At 34.7% G+C, this 24,994-nt stretch overlaps 1 protein-coding gene across 3 annotated transcripts in view; it reads right to left on the reverse strand.

Annotated features, from left to right (window-relative positions):
* Window positions 1-3,666: 3,666 nt before the first annotated feature.
* Window positions 3,667-24,994, reverse strand: part of LOC121326864 (phospholipid-transporting ATPase IF-like) — a 35,376-nt gene continuing 14,048 nt past the window's right edge. The window contains exons 10-30 of one of the 3 annotated variants that reach the window (XM_041270450.1): window positions 24,594-24,675; window positions 24,295-24,445; window positions 23,109-23,306; window positions 22,683-22,841; window positions 22,308-22,483; window positions 20,733-20,801; window positions 20,192-20,265; window positions 19,995-20,098; window positions 19,683-19,864; window positions 19,200-19,403; window positions 18,568-18,721; window positions 18,353-18,455; window positions 17,047-17,192; window positions 16,794-16,853; window positions 16,249-16,376; window positions 15,672-15,810; window positions 14,354-14,419; window positions 13,857-13,960; window positions 13,417-13,582; window positions 7,227-7,360; window positions 3,667-4,221 (exon numbers count right to left, since the gene is read on the reverse strand). In XM_041270450.1, coding sequence (XP_041126384.1) covers window positions 4,140-4,221; window positions 7,227-7,360; window positions 13,417-13,582; window positions 13,857-13,960; window positions 14,354-14,419; window positions 15,672-15,810; window positions 16,249-16,376; window positions 16,794-16,853; window positions 17,047-17,192; window positions 18,353-18,455; window positions 18,568-18,721; window positions 19,200-19,403; window positions 19,683-19,864; window positions 19,995-20,098; window positions 20,192-20,265; window positions 20,733-20,801; window positions 22,308-22,483; window positions 22,683-22,841; window positions 23,109-23,306; window positions 24,295-24,445; window positions 24,594-24,675 — 2,681 coding nt within the window. In that variant the 3' untranslated portion in view covers window positions 3,667-4,139. Of the gene's footprint in view, window positions 4,222-7,226; window positions 7,361-10,213; window positions 10,340-13,416; window positions 13,583-13,856; window positions 13,961-14,353; window positions 14,420-15,671; window positions 15,811-16,248; window positions 16,377-16,793; window positions 16,854-17,046; window positions 17,193-18,352; window positions 18,456-18,567; window positions 18,722-19,199; window positions 19,404-19,682; window positions 19,865-19,994; window positions 20,099-20,191; window positions 20,266-20,732; window positions 20,802-22,307; window positions 22,484-22,682; window positions 22,842-23,108; window positions 23,307-24,294; window positions 24,446-24,593; window positions 24,676-24,994 lie in introns of those variants that run through there. The other 2 variants (XM_041270451.1, XM_041270452.1) reach the window with 2 other exon arrangements.

Below are 24,994 nucleotides of genomic sequence, written 5' to 3' on the forward strand. Positions count from 1 at the left end.
GCTTGCTTGTTCATTTAAATTTTGCATTTTTTCATTCTGAAAGTGCTAATGATGTACTGGAGTATGGTAAATAGCCCTTCATGTTTATTAATATGGCTTTAAAGTGTACAAACCATTTTCCTCTTAGAAATAAATGTAGCAAACTATTGAGAACATTTAGTAACTCTGGCACTTTTGAGTGGCTTTTGTCTAGAAGTGAAACAATGATTGAATTTGGTTACATTTATGCCTAAGACAGTGTTTAAGCAATGGGGTCTGTTTTAATATTTTTTACAGAACAGGACATAAATATTGTCATAAAACCATGCTTAACAGTTGGTATTTTGTTGTATTGTAAAAACACAAATTAAAGATGAGGACATAGATTGGTCCTCTGTAAAACAGTGCTGTAAAGTTTCCTGATCAGAAGTCATCAGACTTGACCTGCTACTGTTATCAAGTTTGGGACCAGACAAGTGGAGGACACCCCATAACCACAGAAAGGACAGATGACTGTCTTGGTTGCAGGTTACTATGCTCTGCTTGCATGTACCTCAAATGCTTTTTATCCCCTATGCGTTATTAGTATTTAATGTCAAGTATCCTAATATATTCATGCTCGGCCATTCTCTATTGCTGTTTCAGATCAGATCATTGTTGACCATGCTTGTTAACTATTCTTTTTTTTTATTATTATTATTTTATTTTAAGGTAGTGAGGTGGTTTTGGAGATGACAACCAGGGAAAAGCAACTACCCTTCAGAGGGGACAGAAATTACAACCGTGATCATCTTATCAAACCACCTCACTTCAGAAATTCAGTTTTAGAAATGTTTGAAAATCTAATCAAAAAGAAATGTGTAAAGTTTTTCAACAGGTAAGTAATTAAATGCCATGCAAATGTAGTTGTGTAAATGATCCTTTTAATTGTTGCTTAATGTTTGCTCTAGATGTGCAGGGTATTTCCAGTCAAACAAGGATACTGCAGCATTCACTGTTCATCAAATGTTACTGCTTCCTCAGAATAGAGAGATTTTGTTGTGACGAGTGTATCTTCAATTTCCTAAATGTCGATTGCTGTATAAGTGTGTAAAGACACATTCATTATGTGCTTTGAATGTGGCATACTTAAGGACAAATTTAATTGTTCATATTTGTTTGTATTAATTTGAATGATTGGTACTGGTGAAGGTGCATTCTTGTAGTTTTAGCTGAATGTAAACATGTGATGTAGTTTACACCTATCACAAGCACACACTTCAGTGGAATACAGAGGAGTGATCGCATCCTCTTGCTGAACGAAAAACTTTACTTTCAGGCCTTGGTGCACCTTATTGTTATTTTAAATCAAACTAAAAACTTTATTTTGCCAGGAATTGTGTTTTTTTTCAAAAACATAAATTGAGGAAGAAATGTGTTGTCAATGCAACCTGTAGGGTATTACACAATTTGATCTACTTTATAGAATAAGGGCGTTTTTTCTGTAAAATGAGGAATCAACATGACATTATGTAAAGTACATAAGAGCTGGCTGGGTAATCTCAGGGTCCTAATCATGTAAAAATAGGCTAACACTATTCCTATGAAGATTGGAGTGTTACTGAATAGTTAAATGAAAGAAACAAATGTTTTAGCCACCTGCCAGCACTTCAAGTGTTGGCTATTACTCTAGGTATGTTTGGGGCATACGACTTTTGTTCCGAGGTATGGTGCCCCCTCCCCCCCCCCTTCCTCCTGTGCAGACTGCTTTTTCACTTTCATTTTATATGCCTATGCTATAAACATGAAAGTGTTTAACAAAAATTCAGAACAACCCACCAGTTTTTTTTTTTCTTTTTTTTAAATGATGAGAAAGATGTGATGCGTGTTGCTGCTGCTCCTTCCTGGGCTTAAGTTTCAAAACTCTTGAGGCGTACACAGAGAAAATAATGTATGCATAGTGTGTGGCGTTCCAATATCTGAAGTGGAAAAGCAAAAAGCTACATATCTAGATGCTGGGGATTTCTGAAGAGCACAGGTTAGGTGGCGACTGCAAGGAGGCTGTACAGAATGGGCCCTTATCTTCAGTGAAAAACATGCATACCTCTGCATACAAGACAATTATAAGTTTTTGTGTACCACCTTTATGAAATCCAACAATGTAAAAGGTACAGAGGAGTATTTTTTTAAATGTAAAATTGTATAAAACAATGAGGAACCTTCTGCAGTTTAATTTTAAATGACAGCTGTAAATAGGAGTTATACCTCCAGAAGCACTATTTAACCAGGGTAGCCCGAGCTGACCAGAATGGCCTATAAAAAAAATAATTCTAGTAAAGCTTTAATATGAGCAGGAAATAACACTGGGGAAGAAAAAAAAGTATGTTTATTTTTTTTATTCTGTAAATATAATTGATCTCATAAACATAAGCAATAAAACAGCTTCACTGACAGAATTGTACAATTAACAGACTGCATCAAAAACACAAGTCAGACATCACATCAGAGGCAGACAGTGCCCGAGGTCCAAAATTCTTTACACCCACAATTCTTATTGCTAACAAAATATCTTTCACTGTACAGCTTTTCAATAAAATAATCTTTAGCAAAAATATTTGTTTTAAAGTGGAGAAGGCTGTTAAACTTAATTATCTGATTTTTTAAGTTTAGAATTACTGTCCAGGTTTCATGTACTGGTAAACTAAACAACCAGGATTTTTTTTCAAGTAATTCCAACAAAGGCCCAAGTAAGACACTACGTTATATACATTAAATTAACATGAACATAGATGTTGTACAACCAGGGCAACACATGTTGTCAGTGAAATATAAGCAAACCCATGGCTTTATATCACACATTTATTCTACTGAGATTTTGTATCATCATTCATAAAACACCATTTGTTTACATCAACAGTTTAGAAAACTAAATTTATCTCAACCAACAGAGGCAGATTATGTTAGTTTATATTCCTTTTAAATCAGAAATTGGACTTTAACTTGATTTCCTTAATCTTGAACTTCAAAAGCATATGAAGAGAGATAAATATGATTCTAATGGATCAGTGGTTTTGTTTGATATAAAAATCAATAGCACCCTATAAGTGATAAATAATCATACCGGGTATGAGGTAAAAATGACATTTGAATCTAGTAAACAATCCTACCTTAAAGTTGCTTACGCAACACAATAAGAATGTGTGGTTAGTCAAGAGAAGAAAAAACAAAGCAATGCAGGTAAACAATGACAAACAATATGAAAACAACAGAAAAAAAAAATTAACAGTATGTAAGCCACTTTCTCCAATTAAATCAAATTTATAAAACACACAACTTATTACTAGGCTTTGTGTTTACTATATCAGAAAGTACATACACAATGCTGTTAAAATATTAAGGCAGGTTGAAACCCATATAAAAAGAACCTGCATATCAAATATTAAAGCACCATTTTTTTTTTTTTTTATGTTATTTGCAAATTGCCACATACATTATCTTTTTTTTTTTTTTAAATGTGTATTTTAAAAATGGAGAATATGGCTTGAAAAACTACAGAAATGACAAACTACAGCTACGACCAAAAGTTTTGCATCACCTAGATTTTTAGACCTAGAGACAAGAATTGAAAAAAAAAAAAAAAAAAAAAAAAAAAAAAAAAACTCAACTATATGAACATAATTTAGATATTTTATTTAATAATCATGTAAATCGAAAAAAAAAAAAAAAAAAAACATACAAAACAATAATCACAAAAGTGTACTGGAAGCCATAATAGTAGTAGAGCATTACATGTTGGATTTCGACATGTCACATTTTTTGTTACGTATATGGAAGGTAACATTATTCAGCAGGTTTCAATAAACTTTATGAAGCCAGGGTGATGCAAAACTTTTGGACATAGCTGTATATTCAAGATGGTAGAGTTGCAGTAATCAGTAAGCTATTAAAGCTGTGTCCATTTGGTTTCTCTTTGTGGAAAGAAAACTACAGGCGCTAAATACTTCTACGGTAGTTTGATGAGCTCAGAAGCTAGTTTAACTAACTAAGTAACAATATTTGATGCTTTTTAATTTCTGTATAATAAAAAGGCGAGTCAAAGTATGCCCTTTTTTGAATGGAAAATAACCAAAGCACTGAAGAGAATATAGGGCTTATTTAGCTGTGATAAAGTCCTTGATACATTAGCAGGAAGTGGCCTCCATAGGCGAGAGTGTCAAGATGCTTCTGTCGTTGGAATTGAAGAAGTCCGGGTCACTCCAAAGTCTATAATTAGTAATAAAAATGAACAAAACAAAAAGGGTTGGGCAACTTAAAACTGCAAATAAGCATACTATGGAGAAAAGCATGATAGCAATAGAACAGCTAATTATGATTTATTCTGATCATGCGCTACACACAAATCTAATCCCTATCTGGACCCTTTGATGGAGAACAGCCATTTCCATTTGATTTAAATCTTAATGGAATGCCAAATGTTTAGGTGCACGAGAGCCATCAATATTAAACTGTGATGGAGTAGGGGTAAGGAGAGGGTTGTTAATTATCACATTGACTGAACACACACACACACACACACACACACACAATGAAAGACATGTTGCTTAGCAGCCAATGCATTTACTGTACTATATAAAATATCAACTATTTAAAAAAAAAAAAAAAAGTGTGTTGTGAATTGCAGTGTGAGTTGGGAGACAGAACCTCTATCAAGCTCAATATTTGTCTGCTGAAAATGGCAGTTCTTGGTAAAGTAATTCTGAAAACCATTCTCACTTATGTATTACATTATCAGTATCACATGTAATTGGTCCAAGATATATATATATATATATATATATATATATATATATATATATATATATATATATATATATATATATATATATATATATATAATAGGAGGTGGTTTATTATTTGTTTAAGGAGTAACTTTAAAAAAAACAAAAAAAAGTAGACTATCATTGTACACATCATATAAAAAAACATTAAACCAATATATGGCTTATTTTGATTTAGTTTTATGTGTAAACAAATTTTAGGACCTTAAAACATGCATCTTGGATATTTATGAAGATCTCCTCGTAGTCGCGCGAATGGTCTTTAGTAATATATACAGTCGTGTAATGTGTTTCTAGAGCCGTTTCTGACAGCCCTTTTAACAGACAAACATCTTTATTTTAACTGTGTGGAAAGGCACAAGGGACCTTAAGTACTAGCACACCAGTGCATCTAACAGTAAGCTTGTGTTTCTTATTTAAGGATTACCAATTTAAAATTGGTACACTTCTGAAAAGGGATCTTTTCTGTTTACAGAAATCTTTGTTCTAAGACTGAAAGCATACAGCTTATAAGTTTGACAATAACCTGTATATAAGAATATTCTTGTTTGGTACGTATAAGAGACATTGACAGATACTGTTTATACTTTTCTAAATGCTCCTTGGGTTACACTCCTTCTGGCAGTAACTATGAATTATATTTCATATTACATAATATTTCAATTATATATATATATATATTTTTTTTTTTTAGGAAACAAAGAAACAGTTCTGTATACTTTAACCGTTAAACAGTTGATTTGTAATAATCTGGCATCCAGTTCGCTAAAGACCTATATAGACCATAAACTCATGGTATCCTAGATCTCACAGGATATGACTCTGATACGGAGTTCTGACTGAATCTTTTTAACACATTTATCAAAGATTAAAAAAAAAAAACTGAATGTGCTGAAAATGAATCTGAAAGCGAGACAGGTCAATATCCCCAGATCCTTGTGATAACAGTATACAATCTCAACAACAGACCAGTACAGAATTAGAACAGCCCAGGAAATGGTAAGAGAATAAGAAAATGGACCTCTGGCCACTGTAGAAAAACACAGAAATAATGAATAAACTGAACACACAGCTCAAGGCAGCCCTACACTTTGCAGATAGATCCCCAAAAGGCATCACGTGTATTAAAAACATTGCTAAAGATGCAGAATTCCATTCAAAATGTAATTATCAGCGGAAAAAAAGGAATTTTACATCTTTAACATCAAGACGTAGGCCAAGATGTGCAAAAGGTTTATTGGAAAACTTGGCTGTATTTCTGAAAGGAGAATCCGCTCACTAATATAGAAGTGCCATACAAACTCGGCAAGGCTAAATAGGGAGACGGACGTCTTTAGAGCCTGGAGAAAGGGATACCCTCAGCCATTGATTCCCTAAGGTTTCCTCCTACCAGCAAGTAGGGTTTTTTTCCTTACCTGAGTGCTGAGCAGTTTGTATTTAGTTTCATGCTCTGGGGGATGGGCCTGTGTTTCAGCTGCTTGCTTTTCATTCTTCCTTTTCCTATTTTTGGGGGGGGAAGGTGGCATTGTGGCTCTGCAGTTGCTCCGTTAACTATTCATGGTTTTCATTTTATCCAGTCATGGTTTGGCGGCCTTGTCTTTTGGCAGGAGTTGGCCCAACGAGGCACTTCCTATCTGCGACGCTAGACTACACAACGTCATCGAGTTTTCACTACTCGGCCAGCATTGCTGTCATAGCTGACAGCACCCATGGATAAGGTCTCTGGCCAAATTCATTAAACGTCATTAACTGTTCAATTGCAATTTAAATCATCCTCATTGCGGATTCTCCGTCCTGAAATTTCTAGTAAATAAGTCACTGTAAATACCACACTCCCAGATCCTAACTGCTATAAACATATTGCACACCCAGAGTCACATCTGTGGTGCAATATCTTAGTCACAGTTGTTTGTTTGTTTTTTGGTGCCTTAGTTGACAAAAAATATATATCTGATAGAGCTTTGGGATTAGAGCTGGTTGATAGAGTACAGAAAGAAGGGTTGACACACTGGATGTGTAATTATACAGTAACAATCATTAAACCTTTTGCAGGACTACAACAAAACCATCAACCACACACAGAGAAAACCCATGCCTTCATCAGGACAGAAAATAAACATCAAATTGTATAGGTAAGGGCTATTCAAAAGGACACCTGCGGACAATCCAATAAATCCCTATTTTATATACAACACAAGAAATACTGTACTGTAGAGATTTTACAAACTAAAAACTGTTTCAGTAAAACTATGAAACCCATTCCTTGTCCTGTATCCTCCAAAGCAATGCACTGATCTTCTGATCAAAGAGAATCCAGGTTACTGGGCACAAACGCTTAACTGGATTTAGACAGCTAAAGCTGCAGGTTTATCGCGTTCAAGTTTATAGGAGATGCGGCCGCAGCACAGACTACTGAGAGAAATTCCACACCTTCTAAGCCGCGATGGGTTGCATCGGCCCATCATTCGCTCCATAATTCTTCCCACCGGCGCACAAGCCGTCTCCCCATCTGAGAAACAGCACATTGCGTCCAAGCAGCTGATGCCGTTATGGGTTTCGGAATGCTGTGGGGTGAAAGCCAGGTAAATATGAACATATTAGAGAGGGTTCCTAACAGAAACTGAAGAAAAAAAAAAAAGTGTGACACCATCCCAAGGAGATTTAGGCAAAGCGGTTTGGAATGGACATCCAGAAAACAATGGTGCCTTACTTTGTTCATATTGTTATTCTGACTAACTTTTTTTTTTTCATCCTCCATTAGCAGCTTTTAGTAGTGGGACAGCACTGTACCTGTACCATATTTAAAAGGAAAGCAGTTCAAATTGTACCCAAGTGCGCCAGGTGTTTAAAAATGAGTGCATATTGTCTGTTCTGTCAAAGCAATCTTAAAAATTAAATAAATAAATATAAATTAAAAAAAAAATTAAAACAGATAATCAAAACACTTATGGGAAAAAACGCTGTGGATTATGAGATGTAGTGGGGATGATCCTTCTTTGACCCTAAAAAATCAAAACTAGATAATACATTTGTATTAGCCAGGGACCCATGGTCTGAAAAAGAAATGTAAACACCTTTATTCTGTTTTTGTAGTTGCTGTATTTACAATGGCATGTTAAGTGTGGTTACGACACGAATAGTATTAGTCACTTACCTGGTGTCATTTGAGTGACACATTATCAGGGTGGAAAGTCAGCAATCACTGCAGAGCAATTTGAACTATTCCAGGGCTTTATTACAAGCCAAGTTAGGCTATCTAATTAGGCATGTAAGAAACGCTGCTTGGATTAAACTGTTGTCTAGCGAGTCTTGCTTGCATCCTGCAAACTGTCATTGCATCTTTTAAACTGACACTACATCACTCCGACTTTAACAAGAGGTTAATTGTACTTTCATTACATAAATAAAATTACCGTAATTACAAAACTAAAACAGCAGTTCCTTCCACAATTCTCTACACAAAAAGAAATAAGGCACTCAAGCAAGAAATGACTCATTGCCTGTAAATATACTTCAAGTACTGAGAGCTGTGTCTGACCTTCCCTTATAAATTAGAGCCCATTTTTTAATAACATTATGACCTAACAGACCTTGCACAGAAAAATTATTTAGTTACCACAATTTCTCATTAGCAGCAGTAATGGTAACGTACAGTCCCCCTCTCTTTAATTAACTTCCTATTTACAATAAGATCAAATAAATAAGTATTTACTCCACCCTAATATTGTGGGGCTGTTATAAAATTGCACATACAGCGGTGGGAATTGTGTTTCACGTTTAGGGACGTATACAAGTATATAACAGTATACAGCAAGCTTGGGCTTTCTCAGTATTTAAACACTAACAAAGCAGATTCATTCATTCAAATTCACTGAAAACCAAAAGAGCATTTGCTCCAGTCCAAAGTTTGCACCACTTGAAATAAAACAAAGAATTCACATACCAATACAAAATAAAAGCAGACATATTTTCCCCAAAGGGAATACACAGCTAATGCTTAACAATGGAATCTTTGGACTCGTATCCAGCCGGCAGCTACAAAATCTGCACTTCATTATTTTGTCACCGTTGTTATGTGTGGTTTAGGCATTTTAGAAACAAACCTCTCTTCTTCCACCACAACCGCTCAAAATAATAAATCTGTGCAAGTGCTAGTCACAGCTTCTGTTTCCCTTCAGAACGTGTCTATGGTAACAGCTGAGCCTTGACAACTACAATTGCAAGTATTTTTTTGTATAAACCTCCCAATTTAAAAATGTAATTCTATAGTAGCGATCCATGCAGTTGTGTTTGTGTACTGTAATTGCTGCTGTAATTGTGTTCCCCTCCATCTCTGTATTTCCCGCCACTTGTTTACCTCTGTCTGTGTAATCCTATCCTATGTGTGGGCATGTTCTCTGTCTCCCCTGTCTGTGCCCATTGGTCCCAGTATTAAATATCACTGAACCGAGTTCAGAGATTATTGTGTTTGGGTTATTGTTGAAAGATGAAACAAAGGCAAATAGTTACTCGATAAAGATAAGTATTTCAGACCACCGACTGGACTAATATGTACAAAAAATTGTCCATTCTTGGAATCCATTACTGCATTCTACTGTATTTTGAAAACCCTATGGATTGTGTGCAAATCAAAACTGCAAACTAAAAAGTAAAATACATTCCATTCATGAACACTCATGCCTAAGAAAGTATTTATGCTTTGCAAGAACACATTTTTGTGACAATCAATAAGTAAAAACACATTGATGCTTTCTCAATTTTTTTTGTTTTTTAGTGTTTGCTGTAAAACTAAAGCACTGGGTAAAAGCAATGACAGTGTTTGTGCTGGTATTATTACAATCCATTCAGACAATAACAATTTGAATGGAAATGCTCTAGTCTGTGCAGACCTGGCTTCTGAAAATAAAAGCTAAAGAAAGCCGATAGTTAAAGAAATATAAATACAAGACTGCAAAACTAAAAGAAATACAATTAAAATAGATTTTGCTGAAAAAGCAGCAATAAAAAAGGAAAAAAGCACAAGATTCTATAAAACAGATGACTTCTGAAAAATATTTTCATGCACAATATGTAAATTATTTCTGAAATCGACCTGGATAACCAAATTAGGAGCATTTCTGTAATGGCATCAAATTTCATGCTTAAATGCAATGAATAGGAATTTGATGTATTTGTAAAATGGCTGTTGTATATAAATGCTTGAGTAATAAAATGAAAGCCAGTTTAACATATGTGGTACTGAAGAACAAACGATATAATAAAAGACCACAGGGATCACAATACAGACATATCAACAAACATGCCAGCATTCTTATGACTTTCCCAAAGTCTGTCTATATAATCTTTTTATTTTCTTAAAACTGGTTGGGGAGTAAGGGGTGATGGGATGGGAGTCCATGGTTTTGTGGGAGTACTACCTAGGGTTCGTTAGAAATGCCCTGCTGACTGGACGGATCAGCTAGCAGTTGCCAATTGTCCTCCCCGCTGTTCCTGCTTTCAGCAAAGTCATATTCTGAGCTGACTGAAATCTTATCTTCTTCCATCTAGAAGGACAGAAAAGTAAATCTCAAAAATCACGACTTCCACAATAGGAGTGGTGCAGAAAGCTCCAGCAATATCCTCTCTGCCAGGTATCCAAATTAGATTCTTTCTAAAAATGCGCTTCAGATTCAGAAAAGCCTGTCAAATTGTGTGCAATGTGTAAATCATACTCAACAGTATCACAAGCAGCTTTCGCAGAAAGTAAAAAAAAAAAAAAAAAAAAACCAACAAACAGAAAAAAAATGACTTGGAGTTTATAGGATATACAGACATACACATAGGAAAGACAGAAGGGAAGTTGGTGGTTCAGCTTGGAAATGTTATTTTAATAACACAGTTAATACATACACACAAACAGTATGTACGTAACAAAGACAGAATTCTGGCCAATAATGTCCAAAATGTAACTGGATTTAAAACATTTTCATTTTAGTCATTATTTTCCAGTCTCTGGAGATACCACACTGTGGATATAAAAAAGCCACATGTATTGTAAGAGCTTTCTGCACACTGCATTTGGATCATCTGACTGTTCCTAATGCCTTTCTCTTATTAGGGGGCATGCTGCTACTAATTTACAAGTGCAACAATTTATCAAGCATAATTTTCATAATTCCCTGTGAGCTGGACATAATGGTTAAAGATCCTCCAGAATTTAGTTCTACAACAGACACAAATCTTGTCCAGACACCATAGATTATATTTACTGCTACCGTTTCTTTTTTTGGCTACCCCATGATTCATTTTAAAATGGGATTTGTGATTCTCATTACCTGCAGTTTTTTTGTCGTCAATGATTATTTTTTTAAATCTGAGTTATCACCAATAAATGTAAGCACTAGTTTTGCATTGGATGCACTTAGTGTTTAGATTTCTTCATGGATACAATATGTTGCACTGTCTTTATACTCGAAAGGCAATAGCCCTTCCTATTCAAATGCACCTAATTAGCATGCACAAAGCACATTTATTCCTATCATTTAGAAAGCCGCTGATTAAAAAAAGTTGTCAGCTCATGCTGCTCAATGAATTTGTTGTTTCCAATATGTTAGCAAGCAGGGAAACACTGGAGGGTCACTGACTGTGAAGAGTTTGATGCATGTTTAGCATACATGCAATCAAGCCTGGCTCCCTCCACAACCTCACGCCTCTCTCTCTCTCTCTCTCTTTCCCTCCCCTGAATGCTGGTTCGTTTGTCTTCAACATGCACAAGGTTAAGTAACTGGCTCTCCTACTCTACCTAATTATGCCCAGCTGATTCTTGGCCCTGGACAACGGCTGCAGAGCGATGAAGTCATCCCCTAAAGCAACTCTGTTGGAGTACATCTACAAAACGGACAGAAAAGGGATGGAATACAAAGCAGGTAAGTAAAGGAAAGAGACCAGAACATATTTTACACACAAGGCACAAACATAGACTTAGGTAGTTAGAAAGATCAAGAGTTCAATCTAATGTCAGAGGCTTGGTTTAGGTTAGAGTGTTATTTTCTCATTGAAGGGTATAGGCAGAAGAGTAGACTTTGCACTAATGCTGAACTGTAGATCTCACAAATCTGATATTAATGATTGAGAAAGCTTGATAAATGCAACTTAAAAAAAAAAAACACAAGTGGCTATAGGAGACTGTGTGGTCCGGTGATTAAAGAAAAAGGGTTGTAACCAGGAGGTCCTCAGTTCAAATCTTGGCTCACTCACTGCATGACCTTGAGCAAGTCACTTAACCTCCTTATTCTCCATCTTTCGGGTGAGACGTTGTTGTAAGTGTCTCTGCAGCTGATGCATAGTTCACACACCCTAGTCTCTAAGTCGCTGTGGATAAAGGCGCCTGCTAAAAAAACCAAAATACTAAAAGAGTGCAAATATTTTTAATTGCCATAGGTCGTACTGGTCTGCTACACAAACTATTTATAGCACTTGGGATCAATCCAATAGCTTTCTACGTAAACAAGGCCTGGAATTCAGAGCCGTCATTGAGATTAAAGTTGCAGTCAAGAGGTTCTTTTCAGTATTTTGGACTGTCGTGATGAGTAACAACAATCTGTCATCCTTTAGCTTTAGTGGTTGTTTACCCAGATTAATAATTGGTATTAGCAGCACTGTAGTTTTAAAACCAAAAGAACATGTGTCTACAAAGCGTTCTTTGTTCAAGATCTACTTTAATGGTGGACAAACACATTTCAAAAGGACCAGCACTTTGTAGTTCAGTGCCTGTTGATATAAATATTATTCCAACATCTAACCAAGAGGTAGGCAGTCCATAGGGGCCACCCACAGTGCAGAATACAAGTACTGATAAAATGTTTTACATTATCATTCATATGTTACCAAAATGCTATTTTTTCTTTCAGTTCAAGCTGGAAACAATGTACTTAATAAACAAAGCCTTCAATAATAACTAATACTGTGAATGCTTGCAGTCTTTAAATACAAAACCAAAAAGGAACACAAACCATTGAATCAATCTTGGTTAATCTTGTTAAATAGATTAACATATTTTTCCGACTAAGATAAACCTAACTTTTCATTGCAAAACACATATTTTTCTAAACCGACAGGCGATCATAATTCACATTTTTGTAGATCACACAGCATAGCTAGATAACGAGATATTAATGACGACACTGAATCTGTGCCTGCACAGTTTACCAGTAAGAGAAACAACTAGGCAGGTGTCTGTGTAAACATGCATACTGCCATAGCTGCATATTAGATCATGCTAGGCCATGCTTCAAAATATGAGTAGTGTCTGCATGCTTACAGTTCGGTGCAATCTGCAACTCAATGTACTTTGGAGAACCACGATGAAAGAACAATTTCTCTAGCTTAAAAAGAATACATATACAAAATACACAAGCAGAAAATCACAGCAAAAATACAAAGATTTTGTCATTCTTAGTTATTTTTATAGCTTTATTTTAGAAGCAAGGAATGCTTAATATCTATCTTTGTTTAAAAAAGAAATATGCATCAACAGAAAGTTTTATTTTTTAAATAAATTACTTTTAAAGAATGAAGAAATTGTTCTAATATTTGCATTCTAGATTGCTGATGTGTATAGGAAAGTCCGGCAGTGACTTACCTGTGCTTTCTGGGTGTTCATTGGTTGAACATGTCTGTATAAAACCTTCTTTATGACATCAGGGAAAAGGCAGATAATGACTATGATGATAATGGCAAACCAAGCTGAACCACTGGAGAGCAACTGAACAAAGACAAAATACATGTCCTGTGTGTGCAAAAAGGGCCTAGGACAGAAAACACAGGAAAAACTGTTACACTACAAGAGTAGCCTTTAACATTACTGTTTACTGTAATTGCCAACTTGTCGTAAGTAAATAGACCATCTTATTTTACATGTCTATGTACATTTAAATAATGTAACACTTACACAGCTACTTGAGGCTAAAACACATTTACACATATACTGTAAATAAATGATATTTTAACTTTTATTCTTTGCCATCACTTAGAATTTAAATTCTACAGTACAAGTCAAATCATGTAGCAGGGACAACTTACCAAATGATTCCTCCATAAAATAAGGAGAATATGAAGTAAAATGCTAAGGAACCCCATGTCACAAAGTGGTTCATCCACGTCCAGAAATGTGTCTCTAGAGCCAGCTGTAAAAAAAACAAAAAAACAAAACAAAACCACCACCAGATTTATCTATTTTCCAAATATTGTATTTATTTGTTTTTACCACATGCCAATATATTCTAGACATACAGAGACATTTAAAAAGGGGGGGGCTTTTTAAGGATGCAAACATGCTTACTTTAAAGGAACTGTTCTATAAAATGTAAAACACAGGATATTGAATGTGAATAACAAAAGCTGATAAACAGCAGATGCTGGCAGCTAATACAATGTTGACGCACGTGACAACCAGCTGTTACAACTCACCCATTCCTTAAAATACGACGATACATGTAAAATATAAATGAAAACATAATATAAAAAGCAAAAAATTTAAAAGTAGTTTCAGCACGTAGGAACAAAATTCAGCAAATTACCTTTAATGTTACCGTAATGAACATAACTGTGAAAACCAAAGTTCCAAACGTCCAGTTGCCAAACATCTAAATATGAAAAACAAAGGTTTTAAAACATAGAAAAAGATACTAGTACTAGTTTACTGATTGTACATAACTACTTGCCAGGCTCTTTCAGTATTTGTTGCTTCTACCTGAAGTTGTTTAATAGGCACATATTGTATATGCATTTCTGAGTGTTACTGTATATGCAGGATGCTGGTATTGTACTGTACAAAATGTGTAGCATACTTTAGCCTAATGTGGTGTCTTTGCAAGTGTAGAACTCTATACCAGAGGTGCATGTTATATACAAAGGTTGCAACCCAAAACTGTTCAGTACTACTACTATCTAGGACATACATTGTGCAGACACGCCATTTATTAGTAAGCGATACAAAACACAGAAGTTATGCCTTGCTTTTTAGAAATAAACAATTTAGGTCATGTGAAGAGCAGATTGAAAAACACTACATGCAAACAAGACAAATGGTTGACTGATCATACAGGATGAAATCAATAAAAAGCCTCAACATTAACTATCTATAAAAAGTTGATTAATATCTGCATAAAATAGAATAATCAAGTGAATATAACGCCAGATATATCTAATACATTCAACTCTTACCAGCTGTCTGCTAGCTTTCAAAATCTGAACACATGCACAGCAGGAAAGAGGAAACGAAAATGTTGAAGAACCAAAAAACAAAAAAACAAAAAAAAAAAAAAAAAAACGGTGAATGCGTTAGATTGTATAATATGTTCGAGATTCACTGTTGTCAAAAACCCAATACTGGTCGTACCCCCTTTCCCAAATTTAACAAGAATACAACTTTTGACTCTGAAGAGTTGGGGATGTTGACAAGAGTGGATCTCTCAGTGTTTCTGCCCATACACCTGAAGCAAAAGACAATCTCTGACTACACAGAGCACCACTTAAGGGTTTCAAAAATGTCCTTCTGTTGAGTTGATTACCTTGAGATTCATTGCATTTAAACCATATTCAGCAAACCCTACATTGCAAATTGACTACAAACACACTTAAAAAAAAAAAAAAAGTCATGCAGTATATATACCGCATGTGATTTATTAGTTTATTATAGTTACAGTTTCCCATCTTATATTTCTGATTACAATTTAAGGTAACTTCACAAACTTATTTATTGAAGTTCCGGTTGGATCTTTTTATAATTAAACATTAAACCTAATAAGATGCTCAGTATAAAATCCTAGTCTGTATCAGAGATAAATGCAAAAAAAAACATGCAAAAAATATCCAAAGTAAACTTAAAGTCTCTACCTTTCCAGTTCCCATTAATGATGTGTCTTCTCCCATTAAAAGATACGAACCAAAAAAGAACACCAAGGCGTGGGAGAATCCTAGTAATGTCCAATACAAAAAGGATTTGAAAGACAAGAGGGAATTTTTGCTTATATCTCTGTGGGATTAGAAAAGGGGAAAAAAGAGGTTATCATGTATTTAATATGGTCAAGTCAGAACTTTAACTAAAAAAAAATAGTTCTTTAGAAGTGTAAGTACAAATACAATATATTAAAACACAAGCATGGTCTAGAATACCATACGATCAGTTCTGGTGTCAAGCAAAATGCTGTTCTAAGCAATTAATACGTTTGTGTCTTCCTTCTCACCTGCCCTTTTAAAAAGGCATTTTATATCATGTGCATTCAAATTAACACTTTAACCTCTGCCATTGTGAGGTCTGATAGCAAAGTGAGGTCAAGTGCCTTCATTAACCTGATTTATGTAATACCTATGTACTTTGTATTCTTTCAATTGAGTCAGCATGAAAGACAAAGAAATAAATATGACTAAGCCTTCACTCAAAAGATAAAAAAAGGACCTATTGGAAAATTACCTGTAAAGACCAGGTTTGCTTTGTAATACATGGGGATGCACCAGCTGTTCAAAGAGACTGTACACCAGAATGGGCAAGGATGTGAAAGAGATGTTGTATAGTGTAAGGTATACACTGTCATACAGCGTCTAGGGAGAGAAAAATACATATCTAGATGCCAGCATAGTAATGTTGTTGGTATTCAAACCAACACCACACACTGTAAATCAGGGTGTTTGTAGTTACTAGACAAAAAATGATGTTATTAACACACATCCTCCACCACGACTGTAGTCTCAAATGCACACGTAAAAATGGAAGTGCTACAAATAGTCAAGGAGATTTCTCCACCCAGGTTCTGATACCCTCGATACCTTGTGCCAAATGACGTCCTAACCAAGTTCAATCAGCGGTTGGATGAACGGTTTTCTAGATCTTGTGAAACTTGAAAGTGCATCAGTTGCTTGAACCATACCCTCCTCATTGGGAGACAATTTACAACTGGCATTGCAAAGAAAAAACACCCACATATAAAAGAATACAAACAAATGTTAAATAATACTTACCTGCTGTGAAAACAGACAGACAAACTGGTATAAAAACTGGGGTGTGATAAAACACACATTCTAAAAAAAAAGAAAATGCCATTTAGAACAGAGGGAAATTCTGCCTAAAACTGTAAAATATTTAATTTCTAGGCAAATTAATTAATAAAAGGACACCTAATTAAAAATAGTGCATTGTTCAAATTCATTCCATTAAAATACAATCTTTAAATACTTTGTAGAACAATTGTTTTAGAAAACGCTCTCAACCTACCTTGTAGAAAAAGTACTGTACAAGGTTTGCTATTCTAATATAGTAGAAGTGACCGTGGACCAGCAGTAACTTTGAGAGGAATCTAAATCTTGCAATTGCATAGTCACTGTTTCTGACAGCTTGCCTTCCCTCTTTACCCATGATCCCTGAAAACAAAAACATCATATATATTATTCAATGGTGGATTGTATTTTAGCCATATAAGGTTATTTTAAAATTTAGCAATGTAAAGAATGTGTGTGTGTGTGTGTGTATGTATGTATGTATGTATGTATGTATGTATATATATATATAATATATATAAAAAATTTAAGACCAATGTTACGACCCTTAGGTTACCCTAGAACGATCTTTGCGGGAAGTAAACGACTATTGTTGGTTGGCTACCCTGGACTGGGGTTTATTAACATAAAAAAATTTAAAAAAGATAATATAATCATGCACTGTCAACATCCTCGTCTGTACACATGGGATGCCACCTCTGCAGTGAAATCAATTCTTTTGTCTTAATAAAAAGAATGCGCTGTGTAACTATGCCTCCGAAACGAAAATCATTTTATGTTGCAACAAAGCTGGAAACTATATTGATCGTTTGAAAGAAGCAATAACGCAGGCATATATCTTTCATGAATATAGTTTTTTTTTGGCTTGTTCAGCAAAGCAAAATTGATTAAAGAAAAAAAAAAATACATTGAGGATCTGATTAACTTTTCATGTCGGATTGATTTGGAATAAAAGCTCAGTTTGGGATTCTTGCAGGATTAAGATTTGGTGCACTTTGAAACAGTTAATTTCAGATTAATTTTGAATAAAAGTTCAGCTTTAGTTCGGGATTTGTGCTTTTTTTGTACTGCATTTTAATTCTTCAGTGAATAGGATAACGCAAATGCAGAATACTGCAGACATGAGAACAGGTACATGAAATTCTACTTTTACTCACAATCTCATCTCATTAACTTACTCCAACAGTGTATCGTTCATTTTGGATTGTCCTTTCGCTATAACGAACCCCTCTATATAATGAACAAAAGGCCTGGACCTCAACAGGTTCGTTATAGTAAGGGTGTACAGTAATTTACTTTTAGTGAATCTATTCCCATCTCACCCACTAGGTATCACTATCAATTAGCCATTTATTTTAAGTAAAAACAATTGTACATTACATAAATATACGTTAACAGGTGTATTCACCATTATAGATTCATTAACAAAAGGACAAGGGTCCTCATAATATCCATTCGTTTAGTTTTTCTTTGCTAAAGTAAATGTAGCTAAAAATGTAAATGATATAGTGCGAAATACTGACCTATACCCACATGGGCCTCCTGAATCATACTAACATCATTGGCTCCATCGCCAATAGCCAATGTGATGGGCTTCTCTGGAGAAGTCTTTATCAGTCGTACCACCTATTTGTTCAAACATGTTTTAGTTCAGCTGCTGCACAAATACATATCCTCATAACTTGACAAACTTAAAAAATACCATACAGAAATATTTTATATGTTGTTTTTGACTTACTTTTGCTTTCTGCAAGGGTGCCATGCGACAACAAAGCACGGCTGAGCAGTTTCTGCAGACATCCATAAACAATTTCTCATGCTCCCTGAGTGCTAGAGAAAGGCTGGCTCCATCAACAACCAGGCCATGCTGGACCACATGGTCCTCTTTAATTCTAAACAGGAGGTCAGTGACAGATCAGTTTCAGAACTCCTGTACTTCTTAAATTATACAATAAACTCTTTACTGGTCAAATGAAGAAAGTGCCCACTACTGTTTCAAGCAACAGGTCAACCTACTATTTTGAGAGAGGAGCCCGTGCCTGCACAAGCTCTACACAGCATATTACAAAAGCTAAAATACATACCTAGTTCAGAATTTCAGAATTTTTTTATCTTTGACAAATTCAAAAGGCATGTATTTAAAAAAAAATAATACTAGACATACCAACTTGTTTGCTGAATTTGCAACGCAGTGGAATGCTGCAAAGCTTATAGTAAATGCAAACATATATGCAAAGGGGACATGGACCTTTGTTATAACTCTCTGGCCACAATCTATAAATAAACTACAAAAAAAAAATAAAAAAAAAATAATTGTTTAAAAGAAAAACTGCTTCAAAAGTATGTTTAGCTCCACAAGAATACAATTACCTTCTGGCAAGTTTTCTCAGCTGTTCTGCACATTCATTGTCAGATTTCTGCTGTACAAGTTCCAAGATATTTATCGTTCTGTGAAAATGTCCACAGGACAAACTAACACTGACTGCAGTTTCATGCTTGTCTCCTGTTAGCACCCACACTTTAATTCCAGCCAGTCTGAGGGATTCAATTGTCTCCTGGACTTTCTCTTGTAACCTGAAAAACACATTATAAAATATCATTCACATCTAAAATGTAAAATCAGAAGACTCTCAGAGACACTCAACACCAATATATACACTACTCTAAATGCAGTTAAAGATAATCAATTATATCTACTATTAAACCACTAAATCAAATGTTAACACTATACAATACTGCTATGATGTGCACCCGCTTACAGGACAGTATGTTCCAAAGAAATTCAGAATGTGTGCATATATGATCTTTTTTAAAAACATTTATTGAATTAGTTAAGCTGCGATTAACACATACTTGTCTTCCACTCCAGTGGCTCCCAGGAGCGCCAGGTCTTTTTCAATGAAGCTGAAGACCTCAGCTAGGCGCTCCTCTCTCTGTTGCAGTGCAGTCCTGGCCTCGTGGAGGCGCCGGTCCACCTCTTGATATTCTTCAGGGGTGAAGTGTCTACAGGCTACCACAAGAGTCCTCAGTCCTTTCTGTGTTCAATTAAATAGAAAACAGAACAACATAGTGGAATAGCCTTGACTGCACACCCTCAAATCAGCTTCTACACAGAAACTGGAAAAAATGTACAATACCGTAACGTTGAAAAGGTATTTTACTTACTAAAGCAAACTCATCTACGTGGACCCTTGTTTTTTCTATTTCTCCACTTCGGGTGAATGGAAGAATCGAAGACTCTGCTCCTTTAGTGAACAGCACCTTTTCTCCTATAAAAATACATCAATAAAATAGATTTAAAAAAATGAGAAAAAAAACTAACAGGAGGCTACAGATCCCAAAGAAATCTTGGATGCACATACCCGATGGTGTTTGTAAAATAACACTCATTCTTCTTCTATTTGCATCAAACTCTAAAACATGTAGCAGTTTATACCTAGAAAACAAATGTTGCGTTGTATAAGCATTTGTGGTTCCGCTAAAAACAACTACAGATAGAAACATTAACAAATAAGTGTTTGTGTTAAGAACTGGCTTTAATTTGTATTTTTTAAATTTTTATTTCATTTCATAGCTCAAAAATTGTTACTAAATGCATAAAACCACCAGATATTTTAACACACAAAATAAATAAATAAATAAAAATAAAAATAAAAAAGCTTACATTTCCATAACATTTAAGGAAAAGTAAAGCATTCTACAAACAAAATTCAGTATCGTAATACTGAATTACGATACTGAATTTTTTGATACAGGCTTATTTGATCTAGACATACTCCAATACCATTTATATTTATATAATGTGATAGTAAACACAATCAGAATCCGTGTTTATAAGGAAAAAAAAAAAAAAAAAAGCAGAAAATTCAAATTTCACAGTTTAAACACAGAAAAGGAGCTTACTTCTCTGATCTTCCGAATGTTTTAATTTCTATATTTTCCCCATTGCTCCCTGCGAAGGTTACACCAATCCTGTAACAATGAAGAATAATTAAAGCTTCAGAAAATGCTAATTTATTCATCTTTCCTCCAAGTCTAAATTAACAAAACCAGAATGTACTTATTGAAGCGTAACAGAAAGATTTAGTCAGATTGCATAACATGTTAACAGGGTTCAAATTACATGGAGGTCATATGCTTAAATCACCAAAATTAAAAACACAGGTTTACCAACCAACAGTCAACATTTTCTGTGACAATTTTACCTGTACAATCTAAGCTCCATGATACAAATCATTAGTAGCAGAGTACAACAAGGCCAAAATAAAACATAAAACTAAACATGCAGTTTTATTTTTGTCTTATAACATTTAAATGACTGCAAGATTGATGAGAGCAGGCTGTGTTATTTATATTATCAACCCAAACAGCCCCTCTGTACACAAACTGACCCATGACCAGAAACAATTTGAACAGCTCATCAATTAAAAATAATGCAAGTTCAAGATCAATTGGGGAGTCAGAAAATTGTATTTTTCTATTCCTGAGCAGGGAGGCACGTGGTACAGTTTTGTAACAAAAGGTCACGCCCTTTCCAATGACGTAGACTTTTCAGATCATGTTATACTTCAATGAAAGCACGTATTCCTAGTAAACAAAATTAGGAAATGATGACTTCAAATGTTTTTAACTTTAATTTGATCTAGTTAGTGATGGACCAAGCTGAAAACTTTGGAGAAGTGTCAGTGCAGGAGTACAGGGTCCTCTTCCTTTAGGGTTTTGTTTCTCTGCTCAACTCATGCATGAGGTTAAAAATGAAATATTAGGGATCTATTCAGTGCTGCACCTTGACACTGATGATAGGCTCTTGTGTACGCTGTGAAATCAGTTTGTTTATTCATCACTCACTAATTAGATTAAAATACTTTTGCAGGAAACAAACATTTATATATTGCACTTCATGTAGGGCTAAATATTGAGAAAGGCTTCTAGTGGTCTGGTTAATAGAAGAGCATTTTGAACTTTAAAATGTTTCTATAGGGAATTCTCACCACTGATGTCTCAACAATTTAATTTAAAATACTGTTTTCTAAATCAATATAACCCTTAACAAGTATAACACTCAATTGTAGTGTACTTCATAGCTGTTTCCTTTCACAAGCAGACTCCTAAACCACAAAAAAGATTTAAAAAAACCCTAGTATTTCATATAACAGTAGATATTTCAAAACTACTTATTTATTCTTAAATGTAAAAGCAAATTACATCTGACCGAACAAGATCAGCGTGGAAAGCTAGGATACTAAAATCAAACTAACTACACACAAACACAAAGAAAACCAGGTAAAATAACGTGATTATAAACTACTTATATTCCTGAGAACAAATTGAAGTAAAAAGGCACAAATTTCACTGACTTTTCATGACCCTAAAGTGTCCTGGAACTTTATGATATAACCCAGCCACTATATCAATTTTGACATTCAAAACAGGTAGTTCCACAGGATTCTGAACTACAAAGCAGTTACAGCTTCTCACCTTTTTGTAGCCTCCACTAAAGCTTTCTCATCTGGTGAGGAGGCATAGTATTCCATCTGGGATGATATACCATTGGCATGCCTGAAACTGTCCTGTAGGCCGTCTGTTTGATCATAGCTGATCTGCACTGTGTGACAAAGTGAGACTGCCTTCAGGAAGAGCTCTTCCTCTCCACTCTGCATGTTAAAAAAGATAAACAGGACCATATAAGGTACAGCATCTGAATGTTTAATTAGAGAAATCTTGTACGTTATCTGTTTTGTACAGTCTTATATACTAATGTCGATTGTAGAGTTTTTCTTTTTGTTGATTGTAGAGTTTTTCTTTTTGTACTTTCTCAATTAAAGGACATGCTATGAAAAAAGGGTAAATTACCAGTCTTGGTAAATATCCATCAGGATAATCATCTGTCATTCCTTCTGGGACCAATTTGCCATTGAACTCATGGTATTTAATGCCATTAATGGAGCATTCACGAAACTGCATTTCGTTCTCTGTTAAGGTCCCGGTCTTATCAGTAAACACGTATTCCACCTAAAACATAGAATTTAGACAGGTAACATTAAAATATTCAAATAAAATATATATTTAGTAATTTAACCAAAACAAATGTAAAAAAAAATTAATTAAAAAAAAAAGTTCTAACAATGGAGAAAATGTTACTTGTTTATAATACTTTGTTGAATTTCTTGATTAACATACACCACCAAAAACAAACTATGTTCAACTCCCCTTTTTTTTCACATGCAGTCTGTTATATTTTTAAAATAAGTGCATGTACATTTCAATATACTAACATACCTGTCCCAGTTCTTCATTTAGGTCAGAGGTATTCACTTGTGCCTTCTGGTCAGTCTCCTCATGGTACAGATCAAGATCCCAGCCAATGAAAAATGAGCCAAGGAATTTCTGCATCTCCACAGTTACATACAGCGAGATGGGGATGATGAAATTGTACAGAACAAGGAAAGCAAGAAAGTCTGAGATGAACCTCAAAATCTGAAAATGAACAGAACTGATAGTCAGCAAAACATGTATAAAATACCTGCACTTACAAGTTATTCAACAATTACATTAGAGTAGTCCTTTATATCAACTGGTGAATAACTGGGAATTACAGATAATAGGTCCCAGACAAAGCAAAGATACTGTTGTTTGCTTGTACTACCATTTAACACTAGTATCCCCATGGCAGTCATTTTGGCGGTTTTTGGTTTTAAAATGTAATTTCCTCCATGTACCTTTCTGTCCGTATGTATTAAATATTCTCACACAGAATGAAACGTGAGAGTGTAGAAATAAGAGATATGTTACATTATATCTAAAAGCCCCGGGAGCAGTCACATTGACGGCCACACAGAAAACAATTGTACTTTGATTATACAGAACAGTATTCTACTTTATTATTTTTATTTACCAGTCTACAATATATTTAGCTGTAACTAGATTAGTCTGTACTCTCTGCCTGAGTGAATGACAGTCTACTGTTTTTCAATCAGCCTTTTCAGTTTTATAAATATGTTTCAGTTTCAGTTTTATAAATATGCATGTTGTAAACCAATATCTATTTATTTACATTTTCTTGTTTTGATTTGTAAAATAAATGTTCATATTTATATATATATATATATATATATATATATATATATATATATATATATATATTTCAGTTGTTTATGTAACATACTCAATACAAAAAAAAAAAAAAAAAAAAAAAAAAAAAAAATTACATCTTTCGTTATACTATTTACAGTATTCCGAATATAGCCGTCATAGGTATGAGTGTATCTCCGGTCCTTCTAGTGTTAAAGTCCCAGGCAATTTCTTTGTGGTAAAAAGAACAGTTGTATTATCTGATGGTAAACATTAAAAAAAAAATTGTCTAAAGAAGGTGGCAATGCATAAAATAATAAAAAAAAAAGATCACAGTAACAAACCACTAAACAGTTCGTGTTAAACCCACTCCCAAGGTTTACTATACACATACTTTGCTGCTGTTCCTCTCTTGCTCAGTCTTTTGGTTATACCATGGCTCATCCCACTTTGATTCAGCTTGCCATGCATACTGCAAGATGGTGCTCAGAATGGCTTCAAACAACAGGATTCCCAGGTAGATGAGCAGAAACGTGTTCATTGATCTTTATAAAACAAGAAAATATTATAAAGCGTAAGGAAATCAGAACTACAGCATAAAAGCATAATACAGCACCCATGTTAGATAAACATTATCTACTAGGGAACATATGTCTATTAAAACATGTACTGCAAACTGTTCTTTAGACTTACTTCTCAACAGCGGAGCGTTTCTGTGATTTGCACTTGTAATTCAAAGCCATTTTTGCCTCCATGCCTGTGTACACGGCTACACCTGAAAAAGTCACACACATTGCGGTTTTCATTGCTGAGTTTTAAGGACATCTTGTGAAAGCCAATAAACTGTAGATCTAATGTCTCATCAGAACTCTAAGGTAAGCTATAATTCCCTAGCAGTGTACATAAAATATTTCTGTTTCATTCTACTTTAATATGTATGAAATGATCAAACAAGCATCTACAGTTTATTACAAGAATATCTCTTCAAAAAACAGATCTCTTGGTATTCTGGGCAGTTGGTCTGCATCACACATTGCACAAGGCTTTGTCTCCTAAGTCTTAGGTCAAATAGAGCAGTTATGTGATGCTAAGAA

Source organism: Polyodon spathula, chromosome 14 (assembly GCF_017654505.1).
Source record: "Polyodon spathula isolate WHYD16114869_AA chromosome 14, ASM1765450v1, whole genome shotgun sequence".
NCBI classification, from domain to species: domain Eukaryota; kingdom Metazoa; phylum Chordata; class Actinopteri; order Acipenseriformes; family Polyodontidae; genus Polyodon; species Polyodon spathula.